The sequence below is a fragment of the Electrophorus electricus genome, chromosome 23, assembly GCF_013358815.1.
Source record: "Electrophorus electricus isolate fEleEle1 chromosome 23, fEleEle1.pri, whole genome shotgun sequence".
Taxonomy (NCBI): Eukaryota; Metazoa; Chordata; class Actinopteri; order Gymnotiformes; family Gymnotidae; genus Electrophorus; species Electrophorus electricus.
Window position 1 is genome coordinate 5,397,626 of NC_049557.1, and position 27,068 is coordinate 5,424,693.

General features: G+C 46.4%; 1 protein-coding gene across 2 annotated transcripts; it reads right to left on the minus strand.

The window, feature by feature from the left end:
• Positions 1 to 729: 729 nt before the first annotated feature.
• Positions 730 to 25,872, minus strand: abl2 (c-abl oncogene 2, non-receptor tyrosine kinase). 2 transcript variants are annotated; one of them, XM_035522095.1, is made up of 11 exons: positions 25,233 to 25,872; positions 11,245 to 11,409; positions 10,340 to 10,635; positions 9,870 to 10,142; positions 9,688 to 9,772; positions 9,416 to 9,593; positions 9,070 to 9,254; positions 8,537 to 8,689; positions 8,311 to 8,400; positions 7,784 to 7,963; positions 730 to 6,088 (listed from the first exon to the last, which is right to left on the minus strand). In XM_035522095.1, the coding sequence occupies exons 1-11, from the start codon at positions 25,450 to 25,452 to the stop codon at positions 4,389 to 4,391; spliced, it is 3,525 nt and encodes a 1,174-aa protein (XP_035377988.1). In that variant the 5' UTR covers positions 25,453 to 25,872; the 3' UTR covers positions 730 to 4,388. The 2 variants fall into 2 exon arrangements, with proteins under 2 accessions (XP_035377988.1, XP_035377987.1); XM_035522094.1 differs by lacking the exon at positions 730 to 6,088 and having other exon boundaries at positions 7,550 to 7,963; positions 11,245 to 11,406.
• Positions 25,873 to 27,068: the final 1,196 nt, after the last annotated feature.

The window sequence follows — 27,068 nt, forward strand, 5'->3', positions numbered from 1 at the left end:
CACAGGAAATATCAATGGCATTACTTAGAAATGTAAACTTGGTCTTCAAAATGAAAAACCTGTATATCGGTTCTGTATATATTAGTATATCAAAACCTGTATATCAGTCAGACAGAGAGAGAGAGAGAGATTCAAAATTGTAGCGAAGCCAGTTTCCAGAGAAACAGGACATTTCGGACAGAGGTCCTTCAACTGCTGTGCAAGCAAAGTGCTTCTGAATTAGTAGAAGGGGCCAGCCTACTACTAATTCAGAAGTACTTTGATTGTCCCAAACATCCTGTTTCTCTGGAAACTCTGTGTACTTCACTACAATTTTGAATATCTCTACATGTTACTATAGTACACTGCAATTACTCACCTATAATCTTCTTATTTTACACATATAAAACAACAAGCACCAGATAAAACAGTGGAGAAAAAAAGTATTTTTTCCATAAAAGTGTAGAGTAAAATCGATAATACTTAAGTCAAGGGAAAATCCATAAGGATGCTTTCTTGAAATAACTAACTACTCTATTCTTTCCACACCACTAGCAATGTACAATTCCAATGAAGCATATGCACAAATTGGGAAAAATCCTTTAGTAGAATATTTAACTGAAATAAGTCAAGTATAATCAAGTTTGACCACTGTTAGTGCATATAGGTTTATAACTGAATATACTTTAAAGCGAAGTACAATGTTTTTTACTTTTAAATGAAGAAATAAAAAAACATGCTTGACAAACGTTATCTTCAACCCTTTTAATTATTTACATCAAGTCTAACACTGAGGGATCACTTCACAGTAATATGCTATTAAAAGTGAGCTTTAAATTAGTCACACAAAATATACTTTTTACATAACAGAAAAATACTGTTAATTTGTCAGCCTCTGCCCTTTTAATCCCTGTTAAAATTCACATATTCAAAATTAAGACTGTTCCATTTGACATTGCACTTAAAGGACTGCAGAGGTGGCCTTTGGTATATAAATGACGTTTTACATTAAAAAAAAAAAATCTACAAACTTAAAAACTCCATACAAAAGACAATCTTCAAGAATGTGTGATTTCCTGGATTCAATATTAAAAAAAGAAATCATAAATAAAACTGAAAAATAAATTTTAAAAATGTAAAAATGAAAAGGTAGAGTGAAAACCAGGGCTTAAACAGGTCCTAAATAAAGTGTTGTGTGGTATGTGCTGACAAATCATTTGTTTGAGTCACACTACAAGGAGGCTTTTAACCGTTAGAAGCTTACAAACCTAAAAAAACTTAAGAGAAACATGAGAAATTCTGTAGAACCCATCCACTGATCTTAGAAAACCCACAAAAGACAAATAGTGATGCATGATCCTGACGGACTTGACAGGACCTTTTTGTGGGCAATTCATAAATTATCTTCATACTAAAGATGCCAAACTAGATAAAAGGCCGAATAACGAGAGGAAGGGAAGAGACTACATGGTCAGCTTTTAACTTGGCAAATTCACCGAAACTGTAGTTCAACGGGTGCAGTAAAACACACAGTTTTAAAGGCTTTGATGTTTCAAAATGCTACCTGAAAATCATACGCAAATAGGGCAAACCTTCACTGTTTTAAACCTTTTCCCCATATATACAGCCATTCCACTGAGAAATGTCCTCTACTAGTACTTTAATAATACGTCAGACCTATAGCTCTCTTTATAGATAATTTTTATCTTTGTCCTTTTCTTTTAAATGAGAAGCGATATTTCTGACTGAGATGGAAGTTCCATTAGAATGTGGCAAATCCAACAAAATGCAACAAATAAGTCAACTCCACCAGCAAAGCAATAGGCGTAAAAGCCATATATTTTTATCTGATACAGGACAAAACATTGCACATCTTTCTGTTCAAGTCGGACACCGTGTAACCCCTGATGAGTCAAACATTTCAAATTTGAAAAGAGAGTAACTGCTCCTCAATGCCATCTTCACAATCTACCTACATCAGTTTCATTTTTAACCATAACATCTCACAAAAGGCACCATGAAATCTTGCGTAGGGCAGAGATTAATGGTCAAACTAAACAGAGCTGGGTTTTTAAATCCGAAATCCCTTAAAGTATGGTAAACACATTTTGCTCTGCTACAGAAGAGCTGAAATGAATCAGAGATGAATAGTAAAGACACAATAATACATTTCCATATTACATCCCATAGATGACGTAAGGCAAGAGCATCAACATTTATGGTTTAAAATGGCATCCAGTGTAAAAATACAAATTAAATCTTTAAAATGACAATGAGAAAAATTATGAGAGAGAACTGCACCCTGTTTTGCAGAACATCTGTAATCTTACTTGGAGTTGTATGGATTCTGAATATTAAAAAGTGTGAAAATGTCATACTTTAAAAAAGGGTGAAATTCATACTTAAAAGACTAGTGCCTGATCACAGCGCAAGTCATACAAAATAATGCAACATTCTTGCATGTAACAGATGGATACATTCATGTTGTAGATGCTCTGATGGTGACCTTTGTTTTCATTTAGTTATTTCCTGTTAGGAAAAATATCCTTCTGTTCACCAGCCACTGCAGGACTTTACAATAACTAAACAAACATGACTTTTTGTGGATAGGAAAAATATGCAATTATATTTACAAAAACATTAAAACAATGTGCTTTTAATAAAAAATAATTTAAAATTCAAGTTTACACATGGACATTCTAAAGTTAAAAAAAAAAAGGTACAAGTCAATGTGCTATAGAAATGGCAGTTTGTGGGGTCATTCATATCTAGCATTGTTGCCATAACGTTGCAGTTTGTGTGTTCTTCTGCAGTAAGTGTGCAGTCACAGTGGAAACGACACAGTGGCTATTCTTGTGCCTGCGTTCAACCTGGACAAACACAAATACATGTCTGAAATTAAGTCAGGCCTCACTGACCCAACTTTCTCCAACAAACACAAGCTGTTGGTAGAGGTGCTCCACCAGTTGGCTAGTCATAGGAAGTCTACTCACTTGGGATGCATGGACATAAAATGAAGCTAGTTGGTGTGATATGAAAGTTATTTACTCAATATTCTTGTCTGTGAAATTAAATACGGATATTGTAGATAATTCTGGACAATGGTTGATATTTGACATATAAAGTACATTTCACCCTATGCACAGCACTTCGAGTTACAAATCTTGTGGCCAGACACAAGCATGTCTGGTGCACCACAATCCAATTAATGATTAATTATATTAATACTACATATCTGAGAAATCCTCATGTGGAAGCAGATAATTAAGCATGATTACTGAAGTTATTGATCATCATTACCATGCATCCTTGTTTTTCCTCATTCACAGTTTGTTTGGTTGGCCAGTTCTTTTTTAAGTTGCCTGGCCTCTTCAGATTGTGAGAAGTGTGTTTGTTGAGTCCTGTTTGGTCAGAGTGTTCCAACAGCTTCAGACTGATTCTGATTCTATAAATAAATGACTGGGTTTATTGAATTACAAGACCACAGTAGACTGAACTCGAGATGATTTGGGTGTACATTTGCCCATCTTTAAAGGACACTTAAATAAAAACTTTGACAGACATCACACTTTAAAGCATCCTCTGCAAGGCCTTTTCTGTAGTGTGTGTGTGTGTGTGTGTATATACACACACACACACACACACACACAAACTGTTATTTACTCTCTTCCTGTGAATAAATGGCACTGTGTTCTCAGAAATGTAAATACAGAGACAGGCATATGTGCAGACCGCTTCATAGCCTTATCTTTTCAAATGTTGCAAACTCTGTAAACAGATCCTTGAAATGATATTAAAGGTGACACTGATTGCATGATACACACATTCATGTTAAAAGGCTCAGTACTGCTAACTTTTAATGGTGTATGCTGAGCGTAACCCTGCCCTATATAATTCTATGGTAGTAGGACTCGTGTATTGAGACACTGACACAATATCCAGTTATTGTGAGAACTTTTTCGTGCAACAACCACGACAATCTGAAATCTTTCTAACGTTCTCATATAAATATGTGATTAGACAGGATGATTAGACCCTGCCCTTTCAAATTTAGGCTCTTCTTAACCAGTCACAAAATATGTGGCCATTCCTGGGTCAAAAGGACCATGTGTCATTGTTTGTGGACAGTGAGCTTATATACAAGTTTAGAACTGTGTTCCCAACGGATGATCTAAAAGAACAAGTCAACTGTAAACAATGAGAGAGAGAGAGAGAGAGAGAGAGAGAGAGAGAGAGAGAGAGAGAGAGACAGACCATTTGTAGTGATTTTACTGAGGTACTTCTGCAAGTATATTCTTTGTCTCCAATCATTTAAACAATACATTAAAAAAAAAAAAAAAAAAAGGAAAAAAGCATTTATTCTAAAAGTTTTGGGTAGTTTGAGAGTCAGGGATATGTGGACCCACTAGCTACCTTTGCACCACGTCACTGATTTCTTTAATACAAGAGTGCAAGTTTTCAAGGGCGGGGCTTGTGCCAGCTCCACCCGCCACCCCTCCACCACCCGCAGAGGACGCCCGCAGCTCCTGAAGACTCAGCTCCAATTTCCCCACAGCCTCACGGAAGGCGAATTTATTGCGCGTCTGTGGGATGCAGTCTACGTATCCCGAGCAGTAGTCCAGCAGCTGGTGGCCCGCGTCCAGGACATGGCTGCTGTAGGGGGCATCAGCGCTGCTGTAGAGGGCGCTGCTCAGGCACTCTGCACACTCCAGCAGGGCCTCCTTGCTCACCTTCTCCAGGGGCGTGCGTTCAGTCTGCTGCCGAGTCCGACGCAGCGTCAGCTTGGAGGAGGCAGAGGACGCGCCACTGGACGCTCCGTTGGCCATTTTGGTTGGGGTGGTTGTGCCGGCGGTGGAGGTCAAGGCCGCCGGAGGCACCTGCGGCGGAGGGATGCACGGCCGAGCCGCGCCCGGCCCCCTCCCCGATCGCTTGACCCCGTCCCCGTTGACCTCCAGGCCGTCGTCTGCACCGTCCGCACCGTAGGCATGCTGGAGAGCGCGCAGCATGGGCGGGGGAGGGGGCGCGCATTTGGGCTTGACCAGTCGCGGCCGGTCGCGGTCGCCAGCACTGTCGGCTAACAGTTTGAAGCGGTTGCCCTGGGAGTCCACCCCGACCAGGTGCACGTCGGCTGGGCTGTGCTTCAGTGTAGGGGAGATCAGGACTGGGACTTTGTGGTTGTGTGGTCCCACAGACACGCCGCCTGCCGGAGACGCCTTCGACGGCGAAGACCAGCCCAGCCGCTCGTCCTGCCCCTCCCTGAGCCGTCCGTGGGTGTCGCACTCCGCATCAGCCCCCACCCCCGGTGCTCTGGCCCCTCCCAGGCCCACTGACGCTCCCCGCGGTAACAGCTTGGCCTTGGGCCGGTCACGGATCTGTGCTGTGCCCTCGTCTGCCTTGCGCGTCGCCCCGTTGTCTGGCTGCGACGTGGCCGAGGCCGTGCGCTCCAACGGCGGCTTGCTGCGGTTCCGCGGCAACGTCAGTGCCATGCGCTCCAGGTCAGGCAGGCCCGCCGACATGGAGGACGTGGAGTTGGAGCGTGGGAAAGGCCTGGCCGCTCCACCCCCGTCGTCGGCCGAGGGCTTCCCAGTTCGCAGCCCCAGCGTCTTCTTAATGAGGCGAGGCGTGAAGAAGCCGGCTAAGCCTGCCCAGCTGCTGCTGCTGCCGCCGCCACCACCACCCGACTGGGTGGAACCTGCCCCGCCGCTCGCCCCCGTCGCCTTCTGCCCAAAGGTGGCGCCGCAGCAGCGGGACTGGATGTGGTTGCCCTCCCCGTGCGACGGGGAGAAGCTCAGACCGTCGGGCTGGGGCAGGGCCGGCGGAGGTGCGCCGAACCCCGCCGCCGGCTCGTACTTCTTCTGGGGCTGTGTCTCCATCTCGCGGAAGGAGCTGCTCCTCTTGGGAGGCATAGGGAGGCTCTGCTGCGCCGGGGAGGACGAGGAGGAGGAGGAGGACGCGGACTTCTTCTTCATGAAGGAGCTGAAGAAGCCGGCCTTGCGGTCGCGGGTGAAGGTGGCGTCCAGCGCGTCCTCTAGCAGACCTGACGGAGACTTGTCCCTCTGCTTGCGGGGCAGAGCGGGCGAGCCGCCCGCCAGCAGAGCCGCCGGGAGGCCTAGACGCAAAATGGCACGGCAGAGGTTAGACAAGAGCAAAACCCTGCCCACACCATCTCTGAACTACTGTGGCGTTCACCTTTCATGTGCAGTGCGGAAACACACCTGACCTGAAAGTAGGCACAATACTGAACAATGTTTAAAAATAATATTTTTTACTGATTTAATTCAGAGGCTCTCAATGCAGACTTGTGGAACCTCCAGCCAGTTTTCCTCTCAGCTAGGTACAGGGGGTGCCTTGCTGAGAGGTGCTTTGGCTGACCTGATTAAAACGCTTAGCAGGGAGCCTCTCCGTATTGGTAGGTTACTTGACTGCACTGAACAGAATATAATGGCCACTTCTTTTAGTTATTTGTAACTACTGAGCATAAATGATGTAAATGTATTCAGCTGCTGAACGACAGATGGGGGTGTAATGTGGAAACGCTATGTATGTTCATAGAAACATAAATGAAAAGAGAAATAAAAGCATACAGAGAATGAGACGATGCCCTGAACTATTCACGGTGAAGTGAAAACTCAACGCCCCTCTCCAGAACCGCTGAGAGAGCACAGCAGGTGCCCCGACATTCAGCCTTTCATAATGAAGGTACCATCTTGCAACGAGGCTTGCAGACGTATAGCGTTATGACCGTAGGGTCAGAAACCGCCCTGCCACAAACAGCACTTGGGATCGGGGCGTTAAACTAGCCAGTGGGGGACAGTGGGCAATGGAGGCTGAAGAGGTGAGCGAGTTAATGACTAAACACGACAAATGTTACACTTTATTATAAATGAGAGGAAGAGCACTGTGAGATGAGATATATATATATATATATATATATATATATATATATAAAATCTATGTGTGTGTCAAATGAAATATAAATACATGCTTTAAATAAAAAAACCAAATAAATATTAAATAAATAAATTAGTGTGTTACATATAGCATCAACAGTGATACACATGGCAACCAGAATAAAGTGGTTTAATGTGGTAAGCATGCTGGCATGTGGGTGCTTGTATAAGGATATGCCAACACAGGACAACAGCAGTTACACAACATTACAATTATATAATAGAAATGGACAGAAAAAAAAAGAAAACATTTTTGAAATACCATCTTTACTACTTTAGACAATAAAACATATCTGCAACATTGAGCAATGTGTTTCCCAAGGACAGACTACTCAGTCACTTTTTATACGTAGAGAGAACACATTCCCAGAATGCCATAGCCTCAATGTTTATATAGATATCCCTGTAAATACGGTATGTGCATGGACACCTGTGCTTATATATATGAATATATGTGTGTGTGTGTGTGTGTGTGTGTATGTGTGTGTGTGTGTGTGTGTGTGTGTATATATATATATATATATATATATATATATATATATATATAATGTTGGTGTGTTCATGCATATATGGATACACATGTTGGTGTGTGTGTGTATGTATATATATACATGTTGATTTGTGTGTGTGATGTATGGATACACATGTCGGTGTGTGTGTGCATATATGCACGTATATACATGTTAATGTGTGCGTGTCGGTATGGATACACATGTTGGTGCGCGTTAGTGTGCGTGAATGAGCGTGCACGGGAGAGAGAGCGCGTGTGCTCCTTTAGTCCATAAGGAACACCACCCCCATTCTCTTGAGTCGGCGCTGGAGTTGCCGTGAGGGGCGGGGCTGAGCCGCCGTACCTGCAGGGCCGTGGGTGCCGCCCTCCTGCCACACGTCCAGCCCCTCCAAGTTCTCCTTGTTGTCTGAGTGTTTCTTCTGCAGCCGCGCCTTACAGGGCAGCAGGGGCTGGTCGTGGCCCAGCGCGTGCACTACCCCTCCCTTACCAGAAGAGGCAGTCTTGCACAGCTCCTCTGCCACTTCTGCACAATAGGAGTCGAGAGAGGAACAGAAGAGTTGGGGACGTGAGACAACTCTGAGTCACAGCCACTGTTCTCAGTTTCAAGGTTATAGTCAACATTACAGTCCATTACTGACCATCCTGCTTCTTTTAAAAGAGCTCAGTAACTCAAATCGGCCATTATATATCTGTAACGGAGAGAACAACTTGTAGCTGAGGACGAGCATCACCAGTGTCATTTAGATTAGGGGGTGTGGTTAGCACACAAGACTCTGTAGTTCACTAATTATGCCAAGACCTGACCTGCGTCTCAGCATTACTATAGAATTCGGCTGCATAAAACAAAACATTTCCAGCCTGCAGCACTACCTTCTGATATGCTGGAGTCGTGGAACATGGTCTCGAAGGCCTGGTGGATCTCCGAAAACAAGGGCCTGTCCAACGGGCTCCACTGCCAACCTGGGCACAGAGCAAGAACCTCAGGGAGAGTGGGCTGATTCCACACAGGTGTGAGTGGCATGGATAAGTGACTTATATATGTGTAGACCTGAGAGAGAGAGAGAGCGAGAGAGCGCGAGACGGAGCGAACACTCACAGGCCCTCATGAGCTCGTAGACTTTAGGGGGACAGCCTTCTGGCTGTTCCATGCGGAGCCCCTTCTCCAACAGGTCGTAGACCTGTGACAGGTCAATACCGGGGTATGGCGACATGCCGTAGGTCGCGATCTCCCACAGTAGCACCCCAAACGCTGCACAGCGCATGTGTACACACACACACACACACACACACACACACATATACACACCCACACACACACACACAGAGACATTTTATGAGGCATACCAGAAATTGCACAAGAAGCTGCCTGGTCCAGCTCTAAGATGCTTCTTTGTGGACTTAAAGTTGCTGGAGAGGCCTGGTGTTGAGCTGGGTCAGCGCCAGTTGTCTCATTTTTTTTTATTTTTTTTTTTACCCTGAATCAAGTTTATGAGTCATTTCTTAGCTGCATTTCCCATAGCTTTACTTCCAAGAAACCTGACCCCATCCCACAAGAAGTTCACTCTGAAAAATGAGCAAGTGAGCGAGCGAGCGAGAGAAAGAGAGAGGGAGCGGGACAGAGAGACTGACCCCAGACGTCTGATTTGATGGAGAAGGTGTTGTACGCCAGGCTCTCTGGTGCAGTCCATTTGATGGGGAACTTCGCTCCTGCGTGAGCCGTGTATGTGTCGCCCGTCATCAGACGACTCAGGCCAAAATCAGCCACTTTTACCACGTGGTTCTCCCCTACCAGGCAGTTCCGAGCAGCCAAGTCCCTGAGAGAGACAGACAGAGAGAGTGACCATCAAGCAGAGAAAAAAGTACTACTCATTACTCATCTGTTCCTGAAGATTTCAAGCAGTTCAATGGAAACTTGTGACAAAACTGAAGAATTGGCGTCAGTTGAGCGCTAAAACTCCAGCCGCGTGGTCTTCACCTGTGGATGAAGTTCTTCTTCTCCAGGTACTCCATGGCAGAGGAGATCTGCGTGGCCATGTAGAGGAGCACAACAGCGTTCACCTCCTCCCGGTCGCACTCACGCAGGTAGTCCAGCAGGTTTCCGTGTGGCATGTACTCCGTCACGATGTAAAAGGGAGGCTCCAGTGTGCACACACCTGCGCGGACAGAGCGACAACCGGGCGTTATGAGGCGCGCGGGGCCGGCGGGACAGGACCTGCGTGGCGTGGGTAGCGCGGTGCCAACACTAACCCAGCAGCTGCACCAAGTTGGGGTGCTTCACCTCCTTCATGACCGCAGCCTCTTTCAGAAACTCCTCCACTTCCATGGTGTCCTCCTGCAACACAGTAATCACAGTGTTTTACCCACGAATGTGCCAGGCACCACTGCAACTGGCCCCCGAAAAACAACCTAAAGCGGAGGTGCAGGCAAACCTTGAGTGTTTTGACGGCGACCGTGAGGTTGTACTTCTTCCAGACGCCCACGTAGACCTCCCCGTACTGGCCTCCGCCCAGTTTGTGCTTCATGGTGATGTCCGTGCGCTCCATCTCCCACTTGTCGTGGATGGGCGAGACCCCGTAGACGGTGGGCTTGTTGCATTTGGGGGCGGGGTAGTGAAGGGTGGTCACCAGGCCGTCTGCGACGGTGGAATGATGGTGGACCAGCTCGGCCAATGTGCTGAACCTGCTCTCGGATGTTACGTACACCTAGAGGGACAGCGGAAGAGGGAAAAAGGGGGAGAGAGAGAGAGAAGGAAAAGAGAGAGAGAGAGACAGAGAGAGAACACGGAGTAAGAGCAGCAAATCGCTACAAAAGCGGTAAAGCTGCTTCAACGTCATAAACTAAAAAGCAGATGCGTAACAATCCGCAGGTTTTCAGGCGGCAGCGTTGAGATTGTGGCCACCTTGCCGTCGGAGGCCGTGTTGATGCGGTAGTGGTAGACGCGACCCTCATAGCGCAGGGAGATGGACAGCTGGCCGGGGCTGCTCTCGCTCTCGCGCACCAGGAAGCTGCCGTTGATCAGGCTGCTGAGCAGGTACTCGGCGGCGCTGCGCGACACGGGCCCGTGGTACCAGCTGTGCTTCTCCAGGCTGTTGACGGGCGTGATGTAGTTGCTGGGGACCCAGCCCTGGCCGTTCTTCGAGCGCACCTCACTCCACTCGCCGTTCTGGTTGTAGCCGAGCACCCGCAGCTTCTCGCCTGTGGGGCGCAGAGAGATGGCAAAGCTTAATCCTGTTCTTTGAGTCAGTCATCCGTCCTTGTTATTTCTTTCTGTCTCTCCAGCTACGGCTCTCCGCACTGCCCGCGCACGCTGAGCTCCATAACCAGCTCGACCCCCCTACCCCAGTTTACCCCGCCGAAACCCATTTGCCGTTACCCCGGCGGTGTCTCAGCACCACGGGGACGGAGAGGGGCTGAAACGCAGCTGAGTGCTCTGGGCCCCATCTTCATTTAAACACCTGCTACTTGCCCAGCTGATGGGATCTGGCAGCGCATGGGCATCAGCATTGGCTTTGTGCCTCATGCTACGAGCATGGCCATGCACACGGGCCCAACTACGAGGCGTAATAAAGAGGAGATCCGCCAGGATCTGGTTTTGATCATGCACACCACTAAGAGGGATGGATACGCCAAAAAAGAGAGAGAAGACTGTCAAAGGCACCATAAAGGAGGGGGATGCGATCACTGCGTAGATAATGCCTCCGCACCTGCCACGTCACTGCCTACAAGTCGGCAAGGGCAACAGAGCGCAGTGGACAGACTCGGAACCGAACCGCACAACCCGGCGGCGCCTTTCCAATGCCCTACCTTTCGTAATGCTCAGTGTGTTGTCGCCGCTGGCAACGAAGTCGTAAAGTGCGACAAAGAGGTTGGGGTCGCTCTCGGCGGCGCCCAGCAGGTTCTCCTTCGAGCTCCAGCGCACGGCCTCCGTTAGCGCGGCAGAGTCCAGCCCGAACGGCCTGTGCAGGGCTTCTATCCCAGAGACAGAGTGAGGGAGGGAGAGAGAAGGAGAAGATGGTTAGAAATATAACAAAGGCTTGGGGGGAAAAGGAGTGGAGGGAGGAGGAACTGGTGAGGAACTTCCTCTTGAGCAGGCTCACCGCAGGCTGAGTCACACTGCCGGGGGTGGGGGAGCGAAGGATGACGTGTGAATAAATGTTTAGACATGTAGAGGGTGGGAAACCCATGCCAGGGATGCAAGACGACAAGCAGAACAACATAACGCAGAACAGCAATAATAACAAAAAAAACTTTTTATATAAACTACTCCATCAGGACTCATTTAAACAGCAACCAAACTAAGCCAGATATAAACTTGGAATACAACAGATCACACAACGGATGACCTCCTACCTTATGTGCAGACCAGTAACCATATAACCACATAGAACAAGAGAGTCCATTCAAACCAAATGTCCCCACAAGCCAAGCTAAACACACAACCATCCAGAGATTCCCTCTTCGTGCCAATCCCCACCGGTATTCCCATTCATTTCGCAGCATCGGAGCATGGCCGGAAGCGGCCTGGGGGAGTACCTGGGAGCCTGTAGGGGACCGCGACCTGCGGCAGGGGGCCCGGCGGGGCGGTCAGCCTACCCCTATCTTCGTCGAAGCTACTGCTGGACGGTAGAGTGCGCACGGCCATGCCCTCCCCAAGACACAACCACCTATCGGCTCGACAGGCGTCCTCGCACCAGCTACTGGGGACTCTGAACGGGAGGGCCTTTGTTCAGGCGTGTATATAAAGGAGTGGGGAGGGGCCTGCCTCGCAAGGTTGGACAAACAGCTGTGCACACCTACGTGTACGGTACTTCCCTCACAGCTGCCTGACAGGCGTGTGGACACACACACACACACACACACACACACACACACACACACACACACACACACACACACACACACAGAGACACACAGCATGTCCAGGCGGCTGCCTCTAGTAACCATCGGCACAGTGTGAGTAAGGCAGGGGGTTGACTGCGGCCATATCCGAATAGCTGGGAAAAACCCTTTAAAGAAATGAAGTCGGAGGAGTTGGTCTGCTTTTCAGAGTTTTCCACTTCTTCTAATAGAAAGACACATGCCATATAAAGCAAAACTGGCTGGGACATTATAATGAGAAAATATCCATATGAAATCTATGAAAATGACAAAGAACCAACAACAGTATTTCAGAGGCACACATTCCAAAAACCTCAGCCAAACGCTGCCATGGCAACTAAAAACAAATTATTTGTGATCAAAAGTACCAAAGTAGGCGGTATACTCAAGATTGTAATTCAAGTCTTAAGAAACTGGCATCAGTGCAGTGTTATCCCAGGAGACTGATGTACAACGAGCACTTATATAACTCATTTGTGACACGCAGAGCCTGTAAGAACATGCTGTTGTGGTTGGTGGGGAGAGCAAAGCACACCTCTGTTCCGCATCAGCACGCAACGCATTCCGTTTCTAGTCACATGACTCAGCCACAGCTCCCAGTACATGGTCCCAGTGGGAGAAGTCCAAACCCACTCCAAAACCAGTCCAAGCCTAACACACCACGTTGTAATCCAGTAGGTTTATGCAGTAGGTGGACGTGGTGCCCGCTCAGGAAAGAAACGAGGAAGAAATGGGAAAGTCGGAGCACCTCTTGCTAGCGGAGGCTTTTTCTGGGAGTCAGAGGTCTCCGTTACGGTCTTTGATGTGGCTCAGAACTCACAATTTCCAAGTGCTCCTGGAAAGTTGACCCTCCATGGCCGAGCGTCCACACGTTGACCGTGACTTGTGAGCGCACACATGTGCTCAAGAGCAAAAGTGTGTGTGTGTGTATTAGTGGAGCTCATATGGAGGTCTTGTTAGAACTCTCATGAAGGAAAAAGTGTGTGTGTGTGTGTGTGTGTGTGTGTGTGTGGGTGTGTGTGGGTGTGCATGCGCTTCACAGACTAGTGGGGGAGGACTCTCTTACTCCTGGCAGATGTCTCCATTTCTCCTCCATGTGTGATGCCAATCGCATATCCACTTGGGACACACATGCACACCCCCACAGAGGGAGAGAAAGAGAAAGAGAGAGAGAGAGGGGACAATGACAGAAACGCTACAGAAAGAGAGAGAGAGAGAGAGAGAGAGAGAGCGCTGCAGCACACCACACCACCAGGGAAACCTCCTCTTATTAAAGCATGTATATCCCCACGCTATCATCTGGTTCTCAGAACAGGAGCTAAAATTTACCAGATCACCATGTTCAATTATTCCCACCATCTGAAGGCAGACCACCTAAAAAGGTCCTATGATTTGTAAAGTAAACTCTCTTGAGCAAACCAAATGGAAAAACACAGACAGAAGCATGCAGAGTGTGTCCTAAATGGCATGGCACCCTAGTAGGGAAAAGGTCGTGAGCATACTGACAGCAACTTAAGATCAAATTACCAAAGTGTGATAACGTATCCGCCGACACAGCACACCAAGTCAGATCTCCAACACTGCCGTGAACATGAAGAGATGGTCCATGTTGTCACCCATGAGCCTTGCAGCCTATGCTTCTCGTGTAAACATCTCTACTCCTAAGAGGCTTTGTCTGGGTCCGGCACAGCTGTCCGGTGCGCGTGCTGCCCTGTGCGAGTGCGAATGTGTGCGTCTGTACACAATGCAGGAGATGCCGTGTGGGACAGCTGGAACAGGGGCATGAGGTGGGCTGGGTGTCGGGCTGAATGGGGGTCATCGAGCAGGCGAAGCTGTGGCAACCCCGGCGGGGGGGGGGGGGGGGGAGGGTTGGTTTGATTTGGGAGTCCTGCCCTGGATCAGAGCTTCTTAACCAGCTGCTACTGCAGGCCTAGGCCACGACAGTTGGAGACCCTACGCTCTGCTCACGTACCGCTGTGATGCTGCCCGGTCAAGCAGTCCGCGCTGGAAGTACTCTGCCGAACCGAAAACCGCGTGGGCAGGAGTCAAGCAGCCCCAGCACGCAAGCAAAGTTTATTTATATAGCGCTTTTTACAACAGCTGTTGTCAAAAAGCAGCTTTCCAAATGTCCAAGTCTAAGCCCCAACACAGCAAGCCAGAGGCGACAGTGGTGAGGCCCCCTAGGCCAACCAATATCGCCTGCTGGGCCAGGAGTTAAGCAGCCCCCTAGGCTGGCCAGAAGCTCGAATTCTCACCAACTGATGTTTGTTCACATCAGAAATGATGCATAGCTTAACCTGAATTACAGCAATATCCCCCCCTCACAAGGCCCTTGCCACCAGCCACACTGTGTGGACTTCGCCAACAAAGGAAATCAGCAAAGAGAATCACTGTCAGTCACGTATGCGTCACAACAGCAGACTGAAGTAAAGAGTAACGTGAACAGAAAACCAGCACCGTCTGCTAGTCCACGCACCATCCAGTCGTGCTGGTTTCGCTGTCTTGGGTAATGTACCAGCCCCCAGCTGAGATGTAGATTTTGATTTGTTCTGCTACTGAGTCCATTTACCGGTCAGCTCATCTGTGGTTCGTGCCTAGAAGTCAGTGTTGGAAGCAGTTAAAGGAAGTGAAGCCTTTTTTCTTTTCCAAATAAAACCAGTTTCATCTTAACCTGGAGGGGTTACGCCCCAGTACAGTGTAAAATTGGTCAAAGGCCCGTTTGCTCTCACGGTTCTGGTCCCCTTGCCTGCACCTACATCATTCCTCAGCTGTCAGAGTCAGAACCTTGCTGCCTTTTCCTGTTCTCCAACCTCTGCTCTCATTTTGCTTTGTTAAATAATCCGCCATAGATGACTTTATCTTTGCAACGCAGGGCCGCCCGGCTAGAACGACACCTGTCCTAACGGTGCCAGGTCGCCCAGCTATCACGACAGCTATCGAGATAGAGAGACAAGATGTGGAGAACAATGCTTCCCTCAGTTTCCATCAGATGATGACCCTGGATAAGGACTCCACTGTGGAAGACTGACTCTGTAAACATTATTGAGTAGTAAACAAGGTCCAGGAACTCAAGTAGTGGGGAGAGGGGGGAGGGGGTGATTTCTCTCCAACACTATGCTTGATCTGTTCCAGTAAATGCTGTCACTCTGCGTGATTCAGTGAAATAGCTGGCCTTGTAATAGGGTTGAACAATTTGGGCAAAATATCTAATTGCAACTTTTTAAAAATGTTTTTAAACCATTATCTTCCTGACATTGTTTTTAGGCGCTTAGGAGGACTGGCATCTGTGGAGTGTTGATCACAACGTAAGAGACGTGTCAGAGTATACAGTTAACAGCAGATATGGCAACAATCAAGTTGATATCAAGTATCGAAATTGGGCCGATATCAGCAAAAACGCTGGATCAGATGTCAGCGAAGACATTTTTAAGGAAACCGATCCCTTACCTCACAAATCCAGCCTGCAAATAGCACAGCAGCGCATGTGATAATGGCCAGGTTTGAGCAGGGCACATGATCACAGCTAGTCTGAGCAGTTTATACACCACTGTAGTTTAACTGAAGCATTTCTTCCCATTAACGATTAAAAACTATTATGTTCTAATGCAAATAACCATGCACTTGCACACATGTGATTTCCACTGCTGTCATTCTGAGAAGAGGCTACCTGCCCTCTAGTGAGAGCAATTAAACAAGACAATAAAAGCGATCAAACTAAATAGCGTATAGCACTGTTCATCGCTATACCCGAGACCAACATTGATTTATTAATCTTTAAAAAAGAAGTGTGTGACCATGAGGTAAAGGTGGAGAAATGCAGAAAGCTGACGGAAACAAAGCCAGAGAGGAGAAAGAATCACCAAATATATGCGTCTTCTCCAAGTTCGTGAACTTAATTACTATATGGCTTGAGTATATTCAAACTGCATGGAAAAAATGCCATTTTCCACTACCCTGAGTTTTAAGGTACACTTGATATTTTGAATAAGATGACGCAGAGTAAGCCAACTTCAACTAACTGTAAAAAAAAAGAACAAAGAAAGATTAAAAGATGGTTAATCATCATCAGATTAAATTTCTATTGGTTTTTAAGACAACAATGAGGGAAGAGAGACTCAGTACTGGTAGTCTCTGCCTGCTAACAGTGCCTGCTGTGTGGTTTGTGTGTAGTGGGCATAGCAGCGTTTTAGCATAGCAATGAAATTTACAAGAACAATTATAGGGTTCTTCTAAGGTGATGTGCAATTACATCTTTATTCAGTATTGAGGAAAAAAAATGCAGATGAACTATAGTGTAAATTTAAAGAGTGAGCGAGTAAGGCAGCCATACTGAGCAGAGAAAGAGAGAGAGAGAGAGAGAGAGAGAGAGAGAGAGAGAGAGAGAGAGAGAGAAAGAGAGAGAGAGAGGTATCATGCCACCTCTAGTTAACAGCTTTACCAAAGTATGTGTTCAATACAACACATCCAAACATTAACCCACAGATTAGCATAGCATTACTCCTGAAGGTGTCAAGTTAACTGGCAGCATTCACTCATTTGTCTCTTTTCTTTCTATTTCACTCCCTGAGTCCTGTGAATACTGTCACTGCTCCAAAAACTCTTTCCCCAACACAACCATGATGAGTACCCGGTGGCTGAAGGGAATGTCTCCGATTTCCCCACAGGGCACCTTCGACGCCCACCTGCTCATCTTCTGCTTCCACCTCCTCTTGATGACTGACTCAACCGCCTCTCCGCCTTGAGGACACAGGGCTCGTTAACATTAGCATTCCATAAGGTGTCAAAAGGTTAATTGTCTAAACATTCAGATGAGAGAAATAAAAATACAGAAGAGGGAGAGGGACGGAGGGAGAAAGAGAGAGAGAGAGAGTGAAAGAGAGAGAGAGAGTGAGAAAGAGAGAGAGAGAGAGAGACAGACAGTGTAGGTGGGTGGGTGAGTGGCTGCAACAGACAGGAGAAGATGTATTCAGTAATAAACATGATCAAATACACACAATGCTAAGATTAGCATTTAAACGGCACTCATTATGTTACGATACAGAGTTCAATAACAGCAACATTTTTGCATAATGCTAATGCACACATGGCAAAGTGAGTGGATTGTTTGACAACCTCCAAACAAATAAGGAAACAGTAAATAATAATGTCTGCACAACACAAAAAAAGGATACACTAATTTCTCTCCAAGTGACACAAACAAGGGCACAGCAGAGTCCACCGTGAAATAATTCAAAAATAATGCAAACTAAAGTTGTAGCTCTCTCCATTTAAAACTTGCATGCTTTCCAAATTGATATGAAATTGGTTATTTGTCCGAGGATGGCTTAGCACTTTGTATTCATGCGTATTTTCACCATTTATAAAGTGACTGGTCCCCAATCACAGTACACAGTGGCAAACGCCTGCGTTCTGGCTCACAGAACAATGGAACCAGAGAAAAGATTCAGTGCGGTAGATAAATAGAGGAAGGTGAGAAATATTTCATAAAGTCCCTTTAAATTATAGATGAGCATAGGTCTCGCCTTCCCTTCACTGCATAATACACTCTGTGGGTCTTACAGACCCTGAGTCCGAGGACTGACTCTCATTAGCATTTACTTAGAACTGTGCCTCTCAATTGGCTGCACTTGTGCAACAACTGAGTTGTGTGACGACACAGCCCCAGGTGTTAGCTGTCTCTGCCCCCTCACGCAGATCCCGCCCAGAGAGGTGTGCCTGGAAGGATAGGCATGCAAACATCACTGACTGAACAATAGCAGCCAACACTAGAAATCACGGTCAAGGAGCTTCCTATCCGAAACGGCACATGATTGCAGTCTGTTTATGCAATACGAACCACTGGAGGACCAGATCCAACTGCACCACTGGAGGAGCATCACTCGTTGGTCAACACCTTTCAGTTTGCCAAGAGGTGTTATGATCAGCCTTCCATCTAGTGCTCATCAATTCAAAAAAGAGGGGGAGAAACCGTTATCCACCAAGGTACAGTGGAGGAGGCCAACCTTATATCCAAGGCTGAGGATCCACCTTGAGCCTGTCCTTCGGGGCCTCTAATGCAGGTCCACTCATCCTCACCTTTATGGTGTCCCGGATGAGATAGCACTCACTGACAGGGGAGCAATGAGGGGAAGAGGCAGTGTATTAGAACACAGCCGCATGCTCCAAACGACCTGGCTTTGCTGAGCCTGCGTTCGGGCTCGTGCAGGACAGAGTCGTGGATGAACGCCCTGCGGTGCTTCTCCTGCCGCCGCACTTCAACTGGACGCTGCTGGTCAAGCGTGAAAGAGGAAACGAGAAAATGCCGGTAGAAGCCAGGTTTCCATTGGGTTTCCGGCATACGATTTCCCCGAAGACAGCGACAGGAACAAAATGACCCGTCAGCACAAGAGAAAAGAGCTGCTGAAAGTCATGCAGCTTTTACTCAGCGCTTCAGAGCAGAGACGCAGCAATACACTGACTCTCGAGCCAGCTAACTGATAACAAGGAGGCAGAAACATTTTATTGTGGGAAGCAGGCACCCTTCCTAATTGAATAAAGTGAATTCATTCACTAAGTCAAAACAGAAGCTTGATAAGAAATGATGTGATCCGTATGCATGGACAGACGTGTGGGTTAAACACCTTATCTGATCAATCTACCAAATATTTTTTTATTCACTATTCATGACTTTGCATCATCATCATCATCATCATCACACTGCATCACCACCTACAGGATAGATATATAAAAAAAAACATTTACTGTATTTAGCTGTCACTTTTATCTAAAGCAACTTACAGTTATGACTCAACAAAGTTTGAGGAATTGAGAGTTAAGGGCCTTGCTCAGTGGGCTCAACGGTGGCAACTTGGCAGCGGTTGCACTTCAACTGGCAACCTTCTGATTACTAGTCAAGGGCTTTAATTAATGTGTAATTAACAAAGTAATTAAGACTTTCTGAAGAGCAGAGAGAAACCACGTCATCTTTAGCCATTATAATTTAAAGGTCTATTCTAGAGAGGCCACTTAGAAAACTGGTGCATATCTCTCTATTGCCTCAGAGGCTAAGCATGGATGAAGAGGCTTAGGGCATAAGCCCCCATCATGAGAACAGGCATGCAGATGGCCAGAAATGGTGGGTGATGATGGAGCACGTTGGCACTTGGCCACAAAGAGATTAACTAAAGCACATGACGGGGCTAGGACCCCACAGCCTTGCGTGTTCTGGGCAGCAGGAAATAAATTCCGTTTGCATTCTCTTTCTCGGTTTTGTTCCCTCTCTGCAAACACCAGCTGTCACTCCCTTCACGGCCTCCAGGTGCACGTAAACCCGAACGTCAATGGAGGAAAGCACTCCCCTCGCCGGAATAATCGGATACCTGCCGTGCTGTTTGCTTGAGCTGCCCACGTCCTCTAGGATCTGGTTTTTATTGAGGTTTAACGCCCGCGGTTAACGCAGGGACGCGGATGGCGTCAGGCTTGCAGGAATACAGCCTGCATACAGGCAGCAGGGCGTGGGAGAGGAGCTGGTGAGACATGCAGAGTGACGTGATATGTGGGAGTGGCTTTATGCACACTGACGGACTGCGGCAGCATCATGGCCTCACACATACGCGCGCACACACACAAACACTTTACTCAGACACTCAAGGAGGCATAATCTTCCACCTCGAGTTCCTCTTTTAACAGCCACCGCCTTCGCTTTCCACACGGGCTTTGCTTTCACTCATTTGTCCCTTTTCTTTCGACTTCATTCCACGAGTCCAACCATGATGAGCACCCCGGTGGCTGAAGGGAACGTCTCCGATTTCGCTCAGCGCAGACTCAACCGCCCCTCCCCCTTGAAGGCTCGGGGCTCATTAACTGGCCCTCTTCCGCATGAATCACCTGTAGGGGCCTCGTTCCCGTTACCAACCTCAGCCGGATCATACAGGGGATGCGTTACATAAGTGGTGGTGAGAGTTAGCAGGCTGGAGGAACTGAAACAAGCAGCCCAGATCATCGCTACTCTGACCTTGGCTCCGGTCCGCACACTCTACCGTGGTCATATCCTCCCTCAACCCAATCAGAAATGGCCAAAGCTACGCACGACTGCCTCCGCGTTTACCAACATGCAGCGTGGCAAATTGCTTGTAGAACAAAACATTTATGCCTGGACATAAACAAAGAAACACCGTTTTGGAGGAAGCTGTTGTGTGGGTTATTGTAGTCAAAGGCAGTCACTGAACCATAGTCATTGAATGTAGTGAATGTGTTTGTGGGTGTCATAAGCTGTGGCTGCAATTAATCCATCTGTGATGAGAGAAACTAAGCTTTAATGAGGGTGGCCATTGAGCTTAATGATAAATAAGTCCGCGATTATCTCACAGTAGGAAGAGGCGTGTGTGTGTGTGGACTCAGTGAGTCCTAGTTGTTAATGCTCAGCTGTCTATCAAAAAATGTGAGCTCTTTCACTCACTAGGCATTCATCAGACCTAAATAACACACCAAACTCAAGCTCATCAAACTAATCAATTCAAGAGTGTTCATCAAAATCCTGACCTAAGTCCATTATATATTCCAATCAATATTCAAATATATAAATGTGCCCATAGCAACATATCCACAAGCAGCAATCGATGGGGTCCAAGCACTGCTCACAAAAAAGAAGATGGATTTGTTGGGATGCTTGGATCCCTATTAAAATCATTGAGTACTACGCAGTATATTAGAGCCCGTCACACAGCAGAGCCACAGTAAACAATCCACTTATCAAGAATCACCTTCAATCAAATTAAATTATGAGATTATAAGAAAACAGCATGTAGCTGCAATAGATGCTTGATGACAGCTGAGAGGAATTTGGCAGGCTGAGGTTTTAGACCAACGGCTTGTGAGAGACAGGCCTGGGCAGCTACCACATCCGCACGGCACACAGCCTGACAGGAGGCACTCCCTGTGCAGACAGAAGCAGATTTAAATGAGAGGAACCTAGCAACATGTAAAATGTATGGACGCACAACAGTGGCGATAATGCATAAATACTCTGGCTGTAATTACACAGAGTAGCAGTGATGTGTTTGACCTACAACGCTAGAGACAGCACTGAATCATTGAGCATGGAAAGTTATTCTGCACCACAAATGGGCCACCCTCCTGTCTACTGTTAGGGAAATACTGATGAAATATGAGAAGGTGAGATTCTTTCTTGTTTGCATGTGTGGTGTATTTTGTGAGGTGTTAAATGGGAGTGTAATTGAGAGAGCGGGTGAGGAACTAAGTCAGTGGAATCGCTGTGCAGGGGAACATGGACACCTGAAGGAGCGAGAAAACACAAAGCAAACAGGAAGCGAGAAGACATGCTTGCGAGATAAATTGAGACAAAGCAGAGGGAGAAAACAGAAGGCAACCAATGGCTTAGTGGGAGAACAGAATCAGAAAGGCCAAACTCTGAACTCTGGATCTGGGTAAGGCCTGAGAAAACAGCACAGATTCACCATTATCACGAGAAGCACAGATTCACCATTATCACGAGAAGCACAGATTCACCATTATCATACACTAATCATCTAATACGGTTGTGCAAAAATCTGACTCTGCTGAATGAAAAAAATTGACAGGAAGTGGGCCACAGACAGCCGCTTCCTTAAACTAAAAAGAGAAACAATGATCCAGTGGACCGCACTACTGTTTACACGCAGAGGCAGCCTTCAGCCCACTGGCACAAAACAGCGGCGTCCTCTCCGAAGCTTCCCCCTCAACACAGGCGCATCATTTCCTCTCCCCCACACTCGCCCACGTTTTAATGAGGGTAGGAGTGGAGCGGCCCCAGGAGAGAGCCTTTCAAATGAAGCAGGATTAAGGAAGAGGCGAAGAAACACAGGCGCACCCACTCAGCCCAGGCCAGAGACACAGGCAGGCCTTATTCTTCTGTGTCAGATGGATGGATTTATTTGAATATTTAAATAATGAAACAACATGAAATAATGCAAAAATAAATAAATAAATAAATAAATCGGAAAATCTAAATTATCCCCCATTCAGTAATGTGGCATTCCTACGCCCCCTAGTGCTGGAACGTGGACTTTCACTGGAACTCAGACCAGGTCTGCTAAGTAGGTGTGTAAGAACAAAAGGCAAAAAGTCATCTTACAATTTCCCTTGCAAAATCTGATCCTTCTTAGGTCAAGGTCAACTCTGATGGAGGTGGCTGTCATCTTTTCCCCCTATATGTATGCATAAAAGTGGATTTGCCAAATCCAATTACATCTCTAATTCTAATCTTCTTATGCATCAGAGACAGTGGGCTACTTCCATTGCATGCAAATCTTGCCAGTTTTATTAGAGAGGTCCAAGATGATAAAAGCCTAAGCTGCTTTACACACATATACTAGAATATATGTATATAATATTCCTATTATATATATTACTATAACAAAACAAAATTAAATGTGCAACATTCCAACAGTCATCATTTTGGAGACTAAACAAGGGTCCAGTGGGGAAGGTTGCATCACACTGCCAAGATAAAACACAAGCCAAAGTTCATAAATGAGTAATGATGGAGAATGCTGAAGTGTCCAGGTGACCTCACAGGGTCTGCCTCTGCCTGACTCACTGTCTGCCAGCCTGAGGTGGACATACAGTCTCCTCAAATTCACTGAGCACCACTCATCTGTTAATTTCACCTTAATCTAAACAAGCATAGTCATAACTTTGTGTCTGTGTGTATTAGGTGAAATAGCTTAGCCTGGTTCAGGCAAAGCATAGAGATGCAGCGTTCGGAGACACCCCGCCACTAAGCCTTCTGGCGGACTTGTCCACGCTAAATTTTACCTAGTGAAGCAGGGTCAGTCATCTCCATCATCACATTTTCTTGTGCTCTCTTACCAGAATCACAGCATAAGAGTTTGGGACCAAAACATTGTGTGTGAATGTTTTTGGAATTCCAGGGCAGTTTCAATCACCACCTTGGTACATGCAAACCACATGGAAATCAAAAAAAGCGTATCCCATGCACTGCAATAATTAGATAAAACAGACTTTTCTCAAAATATACGGCCAGGCCTGATGCTTCCACACGACTTACTAATAATTATAGAAAAAGCTTTATAAAACTGACTGGACATAGACTACATCATCCTTCAGGTTTCCCGGGGGAAATCAAAAGGACCAGATCAAAAGGTAAAAAAAACCCAAACAAACTAACAAATCACAGGTTCATACACAGGACTGTTAGGAGTGTGGGGATACATCTGTTAGATCAACCACAACACTCCCACACCACAAAAATAAAAACAAACATGCAAAGGATACCTGAGGGTGTCCAACCCACTGCAGGTGAAAGAAAGGGAAACTGAATTGGCATTCCTCGCAGTACCAGGTGTGACTGAGCCAAAACAGATGTGAAGGGATTGTCTCCTTTAGACAGACATGAAGTCAGCCAGGTGCACACAGTGCTAGAAACCAGGCCTTCACCCTCCAAGAACCTCTACCACAACACAAGATGATGTACGCACACTTTAAGGCTGGCATGCCAACTAAAGGGAGCCAGTCGCAAGTGCAAACAAACACACCTACACCTGCACCAACATCCTGATCCGTACCAGTCAACTTTCATTCCATGTCTGGCTACAAAATGGACATCTTACATTTTCAGGGAACGAAATGGCGAAAAATAAAATATGATGCTCTTTGCAGGTGACTCTTTCCAGCTGAAGTGGGTCACCACCGTGACGCGAAAAGCACCCTCTTTGCCCCTCTACCAATATACCCGGAAAGTACCGGCCAAACCTCAAAGCCCACCGGCCAAACCTCAAAGCCCACCCAGTCGCTTCCAAGCTTTGCCTGGACCTTATATGAACCAGCTTGAGGGCTGGGGTCTGCACATGGGAACCAGAACCAGTTCTGGTGAAGCCCGAGTAGTGAGTAGTGACATCTTGCCCATTAGTGTTGCTTTAGTCCATGGCCATCCTTAAACTGTTCACCTTTTCGTTATCCACTTACATCTAATATGTATGAGAGGCTGTGGCTTATCCACTGACACACCCATTTCTTTCCATTTCAAAGAGTTAGGATTCAAGTTATTGCTTCCTATAAGCAAAAACATTACAACTTTAATGTGATCACTTAAGAGTGTTAAGTAAGAATAAATGGGAAACTAAACCCTTGTGATTGTGATATTTATTTCTGACCAGTGTGGCATAATCGAAAAGGGAAAAAGTGTTTTGTCGTTAAAGTACCAAGTCAAGCGACAAACAATACCACACTTACAATTCTTATCACCACCTACACTTTCTGCAGTGAAACCGAGTCTGTGAGATGGTACGCGTGACATGTAAGAAAGGAAAAAGGATCAGCAAAATGCTTGTATCATCAAAAAAGTGATAAATGTGACACTGATGGCACAGTGTATTTTTTCCATTTTGGCTGAGTCAATGTGATACCAGTTCTTCGCAACGAACACGACCCTGCTTAAAAGGAAACCATCATTTACCTTCCCCTTTGTGTATTGTTATAAAGACCACACTCTTCTCACTCATGTGAGTAGATTGTAACCAAATTCAAAACCAGAAAAATGCTTCCTCTCCTGAGAAATGGCTCACATATCCAAATGGAGGAAGTCACGGACACCCACTGTACAACTAACGGTAATACGGGCGAGGTAGCCGGGGAAAAATCCCGAGACACACACACCTGCATCCAACGTCCCTGTGCGGATCAACAGACAACTGTTAGTATAAGCAAGGATGCGGAAAACATGTGAAACGTTTGCCGTTTTAAGATGTCGTTAGCTCGTTTGCTAGCTAGTTTTCCAGACGGAGCGTTTCCGCTAGCTCTGCACATCTCCGGACAAACTCGGCTCCCACACATCAACGTGTGCTCGTGTGACAGCCTGGAAGCGCACGGCTGCACGCCGAAAAGACAACGGTCACCGCCGGTTCCGATGAGATTACCTGAGTGTTGAGTGAATATATTAACCCCCGGGTCCGGCATGCTAGCAGTGGCCGCGGTCCTGCACGGTGGCGCTCCGGTGCTCGTAACTTCCCTGGCTCTCCTCCCGGAGCTGCTCGCCCGGTTGGCTTTGCCCGGGTGCTGCTGCTGCTGCTGGGTCTGCGGAGGCGTCTGGAGCCCCGCCGGAGCCCCGTCACCCACGCGGCCTACCTGCTGTCCCATCTGACGAGCCCTGTGTGAAAAGCAAGGGAAGCCTGCCGCGCCACCCGGATCACATACCCCAGCGGAACAGCGGAGCGGCCTGTTCACGGCGTTCTTCCACCCCCAAGCGCCGCTTAGCTCACTTGCTAACGTTAGCTGTGTGTGTGTGTGTGTGTGAGTGTGTGAGTGTGAGTATGTGAGTGTGAGAGAGAGATCCCACCCACCCTGCTTCTATCACTTACACAATGTGTCACAAAATCTTTCTGTTCAGTTTAACAGCACCGCGCAGCGTGTCGGCAAACCGGGAATTCTTTATCCCCCCTCCCCGAAGTTTTTTTTTTTTTTTTTTTAATTTTAAAACGAACCCATACGGGGTCGTTCCGTTTTGCTGAAGCCACTACGCGCCCCCTCCGACGCCGCCATCTTTACCGCAGAATTAGTGGCGTGCAGTTCACGAGCCAATGAATGTGTTAGGATCGGGCACGAGGAGGAGCGGTCGGAGGAGAACGGGACCGGGAGCCGAACGGGAGCCGAACCGGACCGGCCCACTAGTTCAAAGCTCCAAGAGCAGCGTCTGACAGACGTCCTTTCTCCGATTATTTATTTTTATTTTAATTTTTTTTAGCTTTTTATCAACTACTTTAGGTAGTCATACAATGATTAGTTAATATGTTTTGACTGTATCACCATTCTGCCAAGAAAGTTTAAATAAACAACTACATTTCAGTAGATTTTAAGAAATCAACTAAACTAAACAACTAAAATCTCGAAACACTGAACAATGCGAAATACAAAGGTGGTGTCTTAACTACAGGTATAATTCCTTTATTACTAAGCAAATAATGTTCCATTATGTTAGATTTCATATCTAAGCATTTTGTGGAACTTTCAAAATAACAAACAATTAATGTAACCAATGCCTCTCTGTGGTTTGGTTTTAATGTCAGATCTACATATTGTGTTATCTGCATTTGAAAATTACATTAATGACGATAAGTGAAGTACAAACAATAAGTAAGTAACTGACTTTAGTTACATTTTAAAAGGGTTAACTACTTTGCTACTAGGAAATTCCACCTTGACTAGCCACACATTTACATTATTTACCTGGGACTTTTATCCAAAGCAACTTACAATTGTGACCAAGTACAATTTGAGCAATTGAGGGTTAAGGGCCTTGCTCAAGGGCCAAACAATGGCACCTTGCTGGTGGTGAGACATGAAACCTTCTGATTACTAGTCCAGTACCATAACTGCTGAGTCAGCTTTGTGTACCATTAACTTTCAGTACTGTCAGTCGTACACAGACAGAGAATTTAATCTTTTAAGAATCTGATGTCAATTTAAGACAGCTTCAACTATTTTCACTACACCCTGTAAAATAGCTTATTTTTCATAAATGTTAAATCAGTGCATTTCAGTTAGCGTATGTGAGCCATTCCTTTTAAAGGAAAACTGACAAAATATAAATATATTTTTTACATTTTATATAACCAGAAAGATTTCTCACTCAGACTAAAACATCTTTTATAGGAGAATCATGAATAAGAAGCAGTAGTACATGCACATATAACAGTTCCCACATAGACCCATAACACAAACATAATCTAGTGATCTAATTTCTACATCTGCAGTGG

Excerpts from the sequence above, each read along its gene's own strand:
- abl2 (XM_035522095.1), bottom strand. The coding sequence starts at position 25,452 with ATGGGACAGCAGGTAGGCCGCGTGGGTGACGGGGCTCCGGCGGGGCTC. Across the intron at positions 8,690-9,069 it reads CATCAAATCAGACGTCTGGG|CGTTTGGGGTGCTACTGTGG; the intron begins GTCAGTCTCTCT and ends TGCGCTGTGCAG. Across the intron at positions 6,089-7,783 it reads CGGCACCCACGGCCCTGCAG|GCCTCCCGGCGGCTCTGCTG; the intron begins GTACGGCGGCTC and ends TTTTGCGTCTAG.